Below are 11,456 nucleotides of genomic sequence, written 5' to 3'. Positions count from 1 at the left end.
CTCCCCTCCGAATACACGCACCCCGATTTCGATATTCGAACCGACCACGATGGATTCCAACGCGACGACCTTCACTTCGGTGTTGGCCAATGCCAAGCTCGGCAATGTCAACATTCCCCCTCAAGTCGACTACGTGATCGAGAAAGTGGCCAACGCCAGCATCGTGACGATCCTTTTCACGCTGCTGGCCCTCGCTGTCGCATATGACCAGAGTAAGTGATGCGCCCAGGACTGGCCTGGGAAATGGAACAAAATCTGACAAGCCATAGTCAGCTACATCACTTCCAAGGGCTCCATTGCTGGCCCTACCTTCAAGATGCCCTTCATCGGCCCCTTCTTGGAGTCTGTAAACCCCAAGTTCTCCGAGTACAAGGCTAAGTGGGCCAGCGGCCCTCTCAGCTGTGTTTCTGTCTTCCACAAGTAAGTCGTCTATCATATACACACATACTTCTAAGTGTGATGAGGTCTGACGGTGGCAGGTTCGTCGTCATTGCTTCGACCCGCGACATGGCCCGTAAGGTCTTCAACTCTCCTGGCTATGTCAAGCCTTGTGTTGTTGATGTCGCCCACAAGCTCCTCGGTCCCACCAACTGGGTGTTCCTTGACGGCAAGCCGCACGTCGACTTCCGCAAGGGTCTCAACGGCCTCTTCACCCGCCAGGCTTTGGCCTCTTACCTGCCTGGCCAGGAGGCAGTGTACAAGCAGTACTTCCAGGAGTTCCTCCAGATTACCAAGGATGCCGGCGGCGAGGCCCGTCCTTTCATGCCTGCTTTCCGGGATGTCATGACCGCTGTTTCGTGCCGCACCTTCGTCGGCTACTACATCTCCGACGAGGCCGTCCGCAAGATTTCGACCGACTACTTCCTCATCACCGAGGCTCTTGAGCTCGTCAACTTCCCCCTCATTCTGCCCTTCACCAAGCCCTGGTACGGAAAGAAGGCCTCCGACATGGTTATCGGCGAGTTCGCCAAGTGCTCTGCCAAGAGCAAGGTTCGCATGGCTGCCGGAGGTGATGTGACCTGCATCATGGACGCCTGGGTCAAGTCCATCCTCGAGTCCAAGAAGTGGCGCGAGGCCGAGGCCGCTGGCAAGACTGAGGGTCTCGAGAAGCCCCACCCTCTTCTTCGCGAGTTCTCCGATTATGAGATTGCTCAGACCGTCTTCACCTTCCTCTTCGCCTCCCAGGATGCCACCAGCAGTGCCGCCACTTGGCTCTTCCAGACCATGGCTCAGCGCCCCGACATCCTCGATCGTGTCCGCGAAGAGAACATCAAAGTCCGCAACGGCGACCGCCATGCTGAGTTGAACATGGACCAGCTCGAGTCTTTGACCTACACCCGTGCTGTTGTCCGCGAGTTGCTCCGCTACCGCCCTCCCGTCCTCATGGTGCCCTACGTCGTTAAGAAGCCCTTCCCCATCACACCCGAGTACACTGTTCCCAAGGGTAAGCATGTTATCGCCCTTGAGTAGTTTGAGTGAGTACTGATTTGAAATAGGCGCCATGGTCATTCCCACCGTTTACCCTGCACTCCGTGATCCTGAGGTGTACGACCGCCCGGACGAGTTCGATCCCGAGCGTTACTACACCGGCGATGCGGAGGAGAAGGGCGCCAAGAACTTCCTCGTTTTCGGAACCGGTCCTCACTACTGTATCGGCCAGACCTATGCTCAGCTCAACCTGGCCCTGATGATCGGAAAAGCCTCCGTCATGTTGGACTGGGTGCACCACCCCACGCCCAAGTCGGAGGAGATCAAGGTGTTCGCTACCATCTTCCCCATGGTATGTTGGAAATCGTCCCATAAAAGAGTGAAAAACAGGAAACTAACAGGCGTAGGATGACTGCCCTCTTACCTTCAACGAGCGCACGGCATAGGTCTCTTATAACTCTTTTCCCTAGGCTGCGGGCTGGCAGTGATTTCGCCCAATGAATGAGCTGGGCCCGGCTGACGCTGCAAGACCACCGCTAGCGCGCCCCTGTCAGTGTCAGACACCACTTTAATCGACTCTCGGAACGGGAGGCTCGTAAAACTCGAGTCGAGATTGGTCAACGCCAGACCCCTAGACTAAAACTTGTAATAGACGTTTATGTGTACATAATTTTTTCAGGAGAACAGTCCTAAAAAGAGCGGGCGATGCCGCGGACTTTGAGTTGTTCAGGGGCTATGATCCCTCAACGAGGATGGATATTGGGTAAACGGCCGATCCGAATGATGCTGGGTGACGATAGACTCAGTTCAGAGCCAATGGCTAAAAAAGAAACTTCAAATATCTTTGAGCCCCCTTGTGCGTTGAGTAACATGGACGTTGATGAACATGAGGAAGCCGCGGAGCATCAACCGTAGAAATGAATGCCGAATGGACGTCAACCAAGACGGTACGCGAGCGGTTGTTAATATCACACCTATTTTATCTTTTCCTATTGGATCAATATTAGTGAATGGGCCCCGGAAAGGATAGTATCTGATGGTCGGCGAAATAGATATAATGGACAAGGAGCCGGTGAAAGCCAAGTCGTCGAACAGAGATGAAGCCCGCCCGAGTGCCATCAGTGGAGACCGGCCAAAGCTGCAGGAAAAAAGCGGGCAGCACTGTCATCAACGCTGCACGGGCGCCAGGTCCCCGGGGCCCCGCCGTCCCTTGGCCGAAAGGAAACCCGCTAGAGCTTCCCGCAATTAATTTAAAGCTCTCCAAGCTTCCAGCTCCCAAGTTTCTTAGCTACTCCCGTCCCCGAGACGCTCTCTATTCACTTTGACAACCGCGAGATTTATTCCATTTCAGGCAACTTCTTCCCTCCCCAATAGGCCCCTCCAAAAAAAAAAAGAAAGAAAGACAGAAAGACAGAAAGAGATGGCTTCCACAAGGAGCGTATGCGCCAACGCCCTCCGGGCAAGCAGCCAGCTCGCCCGCGCCCCGACAGCGGCGGCCACGACGAGACGGTCCTTTGCCGCCGCGGCGACGTCGACTCTCTCCGCCCGCGTCGTTCCGGGGAAGACAACGACTCCTCTGCGCTCGAGAGCTGCTGCAGCAGTGACGACGAACCCGCATGCGACAACGGCACGCTTCTTCTCCTCGGAGAAGGAGAGGGTGGAGGACGACTACCACCAGATCTCGGCGAACGGGAGCAAGATCTGGGACTTTGAGCAGATGGCGGAGCTGGCAAAGGATCCCGGCAACGTCGTCATCGTCGGTACGTTTCGCTCCCTCACAGCCACAGGCTGATCATTCATGGGATTGTTCGTTCCATTTCGGCTAACCAAACCCACCCTTTCTACAACAGATGCCCGCGAACCACACGAACTAGTAGAAACAGGCCGCATTCCCACCGCGCTCAACATTCCCGTCGCCACGGCGCCCGAGAGCTTCCTCATCGCCGACGAGGACTTTGAGGACCGGTACGGATACCCGCGCCCGAGCAAGGACACGGAGCTGGTGTTCTACTGCAAGGCCGGCGTGCGGAGCCGGGCGCTGGCGACGCTGGCGAGGGATGCTGGGTGGTCCAAGGTCGGGGAGTACCCCGGGAGTTGGTTGGACTGGACAAAGAAGGGGGGAGAGGTTGAGAAGGGCGGAAAGCAGATTGGGCAGGATTGAAATAGCATCAGGTTTTCTATCACGCGGTTGGAGTGTATGATTCAAGTCTTGAGATGTGTGTCATACGACGCGGCACACGGCATGGTAAGATAGACGGCGACTTTTGATCATGATATTCGTTGTACAGATATGGTACATGAAACCCTACACTCCGGCGGATGACACAGCATCCCCCATGTTCCAAAAGTAGACAAAATGCAAGTGACGAGCTCCTTTCGCACGCTCTTCTATAACATTCTCTGAAAGGTTCTTCTAGTGGTGACTTTGCAGAACCCCAAGGGTGAATCAAAAGGTGGGAGGCGCTCCCTCGGCAGGGGGGTTAGCGGGCGTAGCGGGCGGCGCCGCGGGGTCCTTGCTCGCGACGGGACTGCCGTGGGCGAAGAAGAGGATCTTGATGGCCAGCGAGAGGCCGAGGTGGAGGGCGACGACAACGACGAGCAGAATCTTGCTTGTCTGGTGGTCGGTGGCGCTGAGGACGGGGTAGAGATTGCGGAGGAGGAAGGCGACGGAGAGGCCGCAGCCGACGGCGACGAAAACCCAGTTGAGGATGTTGATGGGGGACCAGCTGATTAGGGCGACGGGGATCCAGATGAGGTTGTCGTAGCCGTAGAGAGCCCACTGCTCGAGGAGGTTGGCGGACTCGGAGCCGAAGTAGCGTAGGGCGAGGTAGAGGGCGACAGGGACGAAGAGCGTGTAGCCGTAGATCAGACCGGCGGCACCTGTGAGGAGTAATGTCAGTGATCATCATGGAGGACTGTAAGCTAATTGTCAAGGAGTCTCACCACTCAAGAGCTTGAAGTCATAGGCAAACGGGCCTGACCCTGTGCTCGCAAGGTACTGGCTGATGGTGCCGCCGAGGAAAAGGATCAAGACAACGGTCGTGGCGATCCAGAAGGGGCCGTAGAGGTCAGGGTTTCCCTCCAAAACGTCGAGGAAGTTGGCGCGCGGGTACAGCGCAGCCCAGCAGCGAGAGAGTACGGCCGAGGTGTCGACGTCAAAGTACTGGGCGTAAAAGTTGATGCTCCAGAGGAAGCGCTTCGAGGAGCCGGACGATGCTGTCGCAGGCGGCGGGAGGCCTGACGCAGGCGCCTTGCGAGTGCCCGGCGTCGTGTCATTGAAGTTAGAGCTGTGGAATTCGAGATCGTCTTGAAGGTCGGTATGGCCGAGGTCGCCCTGCGAAAGGAAGTGCGTTTAGTCTTGGGGGCGTTCGCGAGGAAGATGTAAGGAAGGGAGCTCTCACCTCGTCGTCGACGTCCACGACGGCGTCGTATCCGGACCCGGACCGTGACATGATTGGCTATTGAAGCTGAGAAGAATCCGACCTTGGTTTCCGACACTACTTTATGCCTCGTCGAGTTGTGGAAATGAAGCTCTGGGCTGCTGGGTCGTCGTCGTTGGCGATCGTGAAGTCGGACAAGTTGGGACGGTCGATACGTGTGTACGTACGAACACGGAACACCTCGAGCTTTGGACAAGGTGTCGTAATCCCACATACGCAGTTTGGCCCTGCAGCTCCCTGGGAAGAAAAGTCTCCACTAAGGGACACATCCCTGTAAGGGCCATACCAACGTTGCACTAATGCGGATAAATCGCGTCCCAGTTTTATGCAAGCACACGCCATTTCACTCCATGTGCTCAGAATTTCGGTAGAAGCATTAGACACTATCTGATAAGATCAAAATTCAGAAGTTCACATGCATGACGTGCATCACCAAATTGAACGAGATATGGTTCTGAGGCTCTGTATTTCGCTACTGTGCTGATCTTTCACTGTAGTCAATGGAGCATTGTGAGGCAGGTCAGTCGCCATCCCGCATCCATCATAGTATGTCTCTCATGCTCATTAGCATCTCCATGCTGCACTCAGGACGCCTAGGCGCGCTCTCTCGCCAAACGATTTTTCTCTCAGCCTCCAAACATCATTTGTTGATGTACGACAAGGCATAAACGGGGTAGTCCGGGTTGTGTTTCCTTTTGACATTTGAGGTAGGAGGGCGACCAATTCAGTTTTTATTCGACGAACTGCTTGCCGATGGAAAGTAATGCTACCACAAAGCCCAGGAAAATTCGTATCCCTGCCATCCTCTCCAGAATGCCAGAACCCGTGACGCCGCAACCGTAATGAATCGTCTATTTGAGCTTCTTCTTAGGGCGGAGCTGGTTGGTGTGACCGCACTTGCGCTTACGGCAGTTGGTCGCACGGGGGGGAAGACGAGCCTATATGATTCCATGTTAGGTTTTGCTTAGGTCGCGCGGCCGACCTGGGTTGGCGGGGGATGAGAGTAGAGGCTACTTACGTAGCACTTGCGGCAGATCATCTTGTCGCAGTTGAACTTGGAGGCAAGAGCCTTGAGGGAGGGCTCAATGATACCACCACGGAGGCGGAGGACCAAGTGGAGGGTGGACTCCTGTTTGGTGTGTCAGTTTCCATGTCTCTTTGACCCATCATATCTTCATAATCTCCAGCGACCCGAATGCTTTTCTCCCCCTCTTTTCAAGTGCCCCGCGCAAGGAGACTAACCTTCTGGATGTTGTAGTCGGAGAGGGTGCGGCCATCCTCAAGCTGCTTGCCAGCGAAGATCAGGCGCTGCTGGTCAGGGGGGATGCCCTCCTTGTCCTGGATCTTGGACTTGACATTGTCGATCGTGTCGGAGGACTCGACCTCAAGGGTAATGGTCTTACCCGTCAGGGTCTTCACGAAACTGCAACCACCATCGTCAGCACATTCGGCGTTTTCGGACTTCGTCGTCGCATGGAAAGAGATTTTGTTGCGCTCGGCATCGGGCGGGAGGGGTGTTCGGGGTTGGCTCACATCTGCACTACACGCAAAATATCGTTAGCATCGCCAAAAATCAACAATCAGAGCAGCGGCGCGCAGCATGACGCCGTCTCGCCTTGCAGGGGGCTCTCATCACTTACTCTTGCCGACGTTCGTGAACTGGCTGTTGTTACCGAGAAAGTTCTGGTGATCGCGGCAAATAATTGGTGGGGCGGGCTTGAGAATGAGTGTTGAGGTTGCGGCGCGAGCGACCGACAAGCCCTAATTAGGGCACGCGGGTACAGACATGGTCCGAGCGTTCATGTATGTGCGAAAGTGAGCAGGCTGCGGAGGGCTCCCTGTGGAAATTACGGGTCTGCCCGGTGTCACCCACTCACTCTTGAGTTACGATGACCTACATACTTCAACAGGCTCATCCCCTAGTTACTCTACTATCCTTGTGTTCTTCGCCATGGAAAAGTCCATATATGCCGATGAATTGGAAGTGGTCTCTGGCTCATACAAGATGCTCGACACTGGGAACAATAAGGACGAAATATACGGGTTTTACATTTCGTTCTGGACAAACACTCCTTTCTACTTTAAGGGTATCTCGACGCTGATAATTCCAACTTGTACACTTGTGCCCATCCTAAGGAGCTGAGAACACTTACATGCCCACCAACTTCTGTCTCTTGAAAAGGGCGTATCACAGCCCGTAATGGCCTTCCTCAAAACGGAGCATTATTCGGTATATGTCGGCTGCTCAGTATCCGACTCCATAGAAACGAAAGAACGCGATCGTTCACGTCTTTCGCTGGCTGCCCTGCGTTGCTCCTTTTGCCAGGTCACAATGTGGCCCTCGAGCATATTGACGGCTCGCACCAACATTGGAACGGACAGCCCTGCCAGCCGCGCCGCCAGCTGAAAGAAGTCCCTGCCTATGGGAGGAAGGTCTTCCTCAGATTTGTATGAGTGATATCGACTGGTTCGCAAACATTCCTCCTCAAGTCTGTTGTGTGCATCTGAGTCGACAAACGATGCAGCCTGTGTTTGGACAGCGCGCAGCCTTCCAGCCATCTCATCCCCTGTTGTCTCGGACTCTTTATGTTTGAGGGCTTGCTCGTCGACGGGAAAGTACCTCGCGAGTAGGCTCTCTTCGGCTAAGTCGTTGTCAATTACCGGATCAGCAAACCCAAGGGTACTTTGACTTACTGTGTGCTTCAGTCAGCAGTGAAAGGTGTGTAAAGTACTCATCTAGCTCTTTCGGGCTCATTGATGTGATCTGAGACGCCGTAACGCCTGTGTAGTCAACGGTAGATGTAGCTTCATCTGGAGCCAAGGCTGGAGTCATTATCCTCTTCCATTCTTTCCAGTCAAGCTTAGGCACGATGAAGTTGTTCTCGTCCTGGGGAGCTGGCACGTTGTCCTCGAGTGGGAAGCAGTGCATCGCAGCAAGGACAAGGATGGTGACCAGGAGAACTTCTGGTTGATTTATGAGACGGATTCGGGTCTTCTCCAGTGGAAAACTGAAGGTTAAGTTGGCGATGGGTGGAACGCGGCGCGCAATCGCTACCGTCTCAACTGGGAGTCGTCAGTCGAGTCCATCTTTTGTCATGGCCAGAGAACCTACTAGGCAGGCCCAGCTCGCGTGCATACTGTAATGTCATCAGGACATCGTTGAGCGGTGGGAAGATCATGCCGTAATTGAGATGATACGACAAAGCCAGATTCATGACTGAAGCGTGCAGTTCTCCATTCTCGAAGGCAGCTAGGTTTGTCGACTTCAGCGGTGTTGTATACCAAGTTGGCAATCGATCACGCATCTCCTGAGGTAGCTGGCGATACTGTGACTAGTTAGGGAGGATTCAAATACGGCCGAAAGTAGTACCAACAGCTTCTTTGTACGGGATGCTCCCCCCTCTCGCCCACTTGCAAAGATCACCAATACGCGTGGGTATTCTCAGCAACATGCACCCCAGGAAGCAAAGGCCTAGTGTGTCAATCATTCGGGGTGCCGGCCACTCGCTCCCATTCTCTCCTGTCCATCTTTGTGCTCGTCGGTTCCGAGACTGGTGCTCCTCATCTTGGGCGAGGTCAAGTTGCGAGCTGAACAGCGAGGGCTCTCCCTCCGAGGCCGAGTCATCCTGAACAGCTGTCGCAGCTCCGGAGATGCGAAGATCCCAAAGATCGCGGACAGTCGTCTCTAGTTCCGGCTTATGTTCCTTTGTGGTGACCAGCCATATTACCTGCTCTCTGAGGATGAGCTGCAGGCACTCAAGATACAAATCTCGTGCTTGCTGGCCGGTGAGCACTCGTCTGATGCGCTCCTTGATCTGCTTCTCCTTCCGAGCCACGCGACCCTTCTGGCCGAAATCCTCATCGCCAAGGTCAAATTCAACATATCCCTGGTTGAAAGTGTGAGCTGCGGCTCATCATAGGAGGTGCAAAGCATGGCTTGGACAAACTTGAAGCTGGTGGCCTTCCTTGGCGCAGAATCTCAAACCATTTTCGAGATACCATTTGCGGGAACCGCAAAATTCACATCGTTCACCTTTTGGAAACTTATGAAGGTCCCTCTCCGGGGCCATGGTGCTCTGACTGATAGGTTGGTCGTACTTGGTTGCAAAGTTGATCTAGGCAAAATCGTCACCAGATTGGTGAAGTTTTTGACAGTGCGCGGTGCCCGTTTCTCGGGACGCACCTTTACCAGGCAGGCGGAACCTGGCAGGCAGTTTGTCACAAAACAGCCCCCGAATTATATGATTTTCAGACCAAGACTTGAGAGTGCTCAAAAGGACTATCGAATTTAGGGATTTTGAGCATTTAGTTTTAGGTAAGTAATATGTCACATAGCTTAACCAGCTGAGTCTACCTCACTCATTCTGACAGCCCACGATAGCTAAGCCGTCATCGTGAAAAGGAGCCTATCAAAACTTCACGGTTCTTACAGATGAACGAGGTAAGACTTATAGATATAGGAGCAACAACATGCAGCTTGTAGTCGAATCACTTTCATGGGCATCACACATTTGGCGTTTTCACTAAATCTGTACGTAGAGTTTGAACGAAAAACAGAGACCGCGTGGTGGAGATATGTACCGCTTTTCCATCGGACAAATCTGCTACCACCGCGAGGCTCTCCCTTTTTTTTCACCTATCCCATTGCTAGTCTGATCGTCGTTAAGAGTCTGTGGGACAGACAAAACAAAGGAAAAAAGTCGTGCGACATGTCTTGCAGTTGTCAAGTTCGCGTACCCAGTATCAAGTCCTGTCCAGATATAGCCTACGCAACGACTGACGGGGATACCGTTAATTTCGAAGCGCCAAGAAATATCGCAAGAAATGTCCCCAGTCTGCCAACATCTGCCAGCAAGGCCGCTTGAATTGAGCGCTTGTGGAAGTCATTGTCTGATGATATGGTAGAGTTGCAGCGCTTAACCCTGCTTGGGGGCCTCCTTGGCCTCAACGGCGGCCTCCTCACCCATGGCGGTAAGAATGACGACGTCTGTAGTTGTTAGTTATTGATGACCTCTTTTGTGTTGCTCGACAAGCTTGTCGTCGTGAGGGGTGGGAAGTCTTACTGGTGTCCTTCTCGTCAATCTTGAAGAGCTTGTTGATCTTCTCACCAATCTCGCCGTCGGGAAGACGGACATCGTCCTTGAGGTCACCATCGTCGTTCATGAGGGAGAGGAAACCATCGTCGGAGATATCGATCTGTGGAGGGTGTCATGTTAGCAAACAAGGCCCATATTGGTAATGTAACGAGACTTGTGGCAACTTACGAGCTGGAACTCCTTGCGGGAGACGTTGGGGACGTCCATGTTGTGGGTGGAGGGAGAGAGATCCTCAAGCTTCTTGCCGGTGAAGATGTCGATGGCGACCAAGTGAACCTTGGCGTGACCGTGCTTGCCAGTCTTGGAGGTAGACATGTCGACGATCTTGCAGGGGCGGCCCTTGATAACGACGTGACCGTTCTTGCGCAGAGCAGAGCACTGCATGGGGAAGGTGAGAGACGCACCGGCGTCGGTGGACTCGAAGGTCATCTCATGCTGTTCGGAGACGATGCGTTAGCGGTTGAGCCAACTCAAAATATGGACGTCGTTCGGCATGATGATGGCAGGAGGATGGAATCGAAATTGGTGTGGTATTTGATGCTCGTATGCGTCGTGTGTTGCCCGAGTTTCTGTGCAGAGCCGTGGTGCGTTGAAGCATCCGCGGGGCTCTCTCGCCAATGTGGATGCGGGGTGGTCGATTTTCGCCAAAGCAACCGACATCGATCGCATTCGACCACCACAACCACCACCACCACCAAAAGAGACAGGGCACGGAGGGGCATAATACAGCTGTCGCAAAAGACTCACCTGGGCGTCGTCGTTGGACATTTTGAAGGATTGACTGGAAGATGTCTAAAAAATCGAAGGGAAGATGTCGACAGGCGGAATTACCCAGCAAAAGACGGCTGATATTTTTTGAGGGGGGAGAGTTGTGAAAGGAAGAGAGCGGGCAGAGGGGGGAAATGGAGGGGAAAAAAGGAAGGCGAGGCGGGACTAGATAATTTTTTTCCTGGTTTTATTATTGGTTTTTTTCACTCCTAGGCCCAGATTCGCGCCCCTCTCAGTCTCTGTCCGTGGCTTCCCAAGCGTTGTGTGGGACAGGTGCAGGGAGCACTTTCGCAGTGAAAAAAGGTGGAGTGTGGGCTTTCTTCCCTTTCTTTTCACAGATTGAACCTGTGAGGCCCCTCCCCGAGTGACATTGTCGCCGGTGGATGACTCTGCGGTGAACAAAGTACCCATCTAGGTTCTCCCGTCCATCGACCTTTGGGTCTTCCTACCTTATGCCCAAGACACCACACCGTGTAGGAGCTGGAGCTCCTTACCCGCATCACCTGGACGCCGCTTGCTCGAAATTAGGCCGCTGACCGCCTGTGGAATGCCCCTATCTGATCCATCCAGGCACGCCAGGTCTACCTCAGGTAGTCGGCGAGGGTGGTTGAAGGTTTCCAGGTTCCCTCCCGTCTCCCAAAGACTCAATCGGTCAAAATGACTTCCCCTTCACAGCGTTACCCGAAGGACAATGAAGCACATGGGCACAGTCCACCGGCCCTGT

The 11,456-nt window shown here is 53.9% G+C and overlaps 6 protein-coding genes across 6 annotated transcripts; 3 read left to right on the top strand and 3 right to left on the bottom strand.

The window, feature by feature from the left end:
• Positions 1-49: 49 nt before the first annotated feature.
• On the top strand, positions 50-1,874 carry CLUP02_14903 (cytochrome P450; the record flags this gene model as incomplete). The annotated part of the gene is made up of 5 exons (XM_049293829.1): positions 50-212; positions 270-420; positions 480-1,444; positions 1,497-1,780; positions 1,836-1,874. 5 exons carry the CDS (start codon positions 50-52, stop codon positions 1,872-1,874), a joined length of 1,602 nt encoding a protein of 533 aa, XP_049150975.1.
• Positions 1,875-2,485: 611 nt separating this feature from the next.
• Positions 2,486-2,802, top strand: CLUP02_14902 (uncharacterized protein; the record flags this gene model as incomplete). The annotated part of the gene is made up of 2 exons (XM_049293828.1): positions 2,486-2,616; positions 2,709-2,802. 2 exons carry the CDS (start codon positions 2,486-2,488, stop codon positions 2,800-2,802), a joined length of 225 nt encoding a protein of 74 aa, XP_049150974.1.
• A 46-nt stretch (positions 2,803-2,848) lies between these two features.
• On the top strand, positions 2,849-3,589 carry CLUP02_14901 (rhodanese-like domain-containing protein; the record flags this gene model as incomplete). The annotated part of the gene is made up of 2 exons (XM_049293827.1): positions 2,849-3,188; positions 3,279-3,589. 2 exons carry the CDS (start codon positions 2,849-2,851, stop codon positions 3,587-3,589), a joined length of 651 nt encoding a protein of 216 aa, XP_049150973.1.
• Positions 3,590-3,874: 285 nt separating this feature from the next.
• Positions 3,875-4,880, bottom strand: CLUP02_14900 (Yip1 domain-containing protein; the record flags this gene model as incomplete). The annotated part of the gene is made up of 3 exons (XM_049293826.1): positions 3,875-4,308; positions 4,372-4,762; positions 4,830-4,880. The coding sequence occupies 3 exons, from the start codon at positions 4,878-4,880 to the stop codon at positions 3,875-3,877; spliced, it is 876 nt and encodes a 291-aa protein (XP_049150972.1).
• Positions 4,881-7,091: 2,211 nt separating this feature from the next.
• Positions 7,092-8,938, bottom strand: CLUP02_14899 (forms a complex with the other RRN protein RRN6 and RRN11; the record flags this gene model as incomplete). The annotated part of the gene is made up of 5 exons (XM_049293825.1): positions 7,092-7,510; positions 7,563-7,931; positions 7,981-8,194; positions 8,243-8,755; positions 8,816-8,938. 5 exons carry the CDS (start codon positions 8,936-8,938, stop codon positions 7,092-7,094), a joined length of 1,638 nt encoding a protein of 545 aa, XP_049150971.1.
• An 846-nt stretch (positions 8,939-9,784) lies between these two features.
• On the bottom strand, positions 9,785-10,732 carry CLUP02_14898 (eukaryotic translation initiation factor 5A; the record flags this gene model as incomplete). The annotated part of the gene is made up of 4 exons (XM_049293824.1): positions 9,785-9,855; positions 9,932-10,064; positions 10,133-10,399; positions 10,712-10,732. The coding sequence occupies 4 exons, from the start codon at positions 10,730-10,732 to the stop codon at positions 9,785-9,787; spliced, it is 492 nt and encodes a 163-aa protein (XP_049150970.1).
• Positions 10,733-11,456: the final 724 nt, after the last annotated feature.

This window comes from Colletotrichum lupini, chromosome 8, assembly GCF_023278565.1.
Source record: "Colletotrichum lupini chromosome 8, complete sequence".
In the NCBI taxonomy this organism is placed as follows: domain Eukaryota; kingdom Fungi; phylum Ascomycota; class Sordariomycetes; order Glomerellales; family Glomerellaceae; genus Colletotrichum; species Colletotrichum lupini.
Note: the sequence above shows the minus strand (reverse complement) of the source record. Positions and strands in the feature narration are given on the sequence as shown.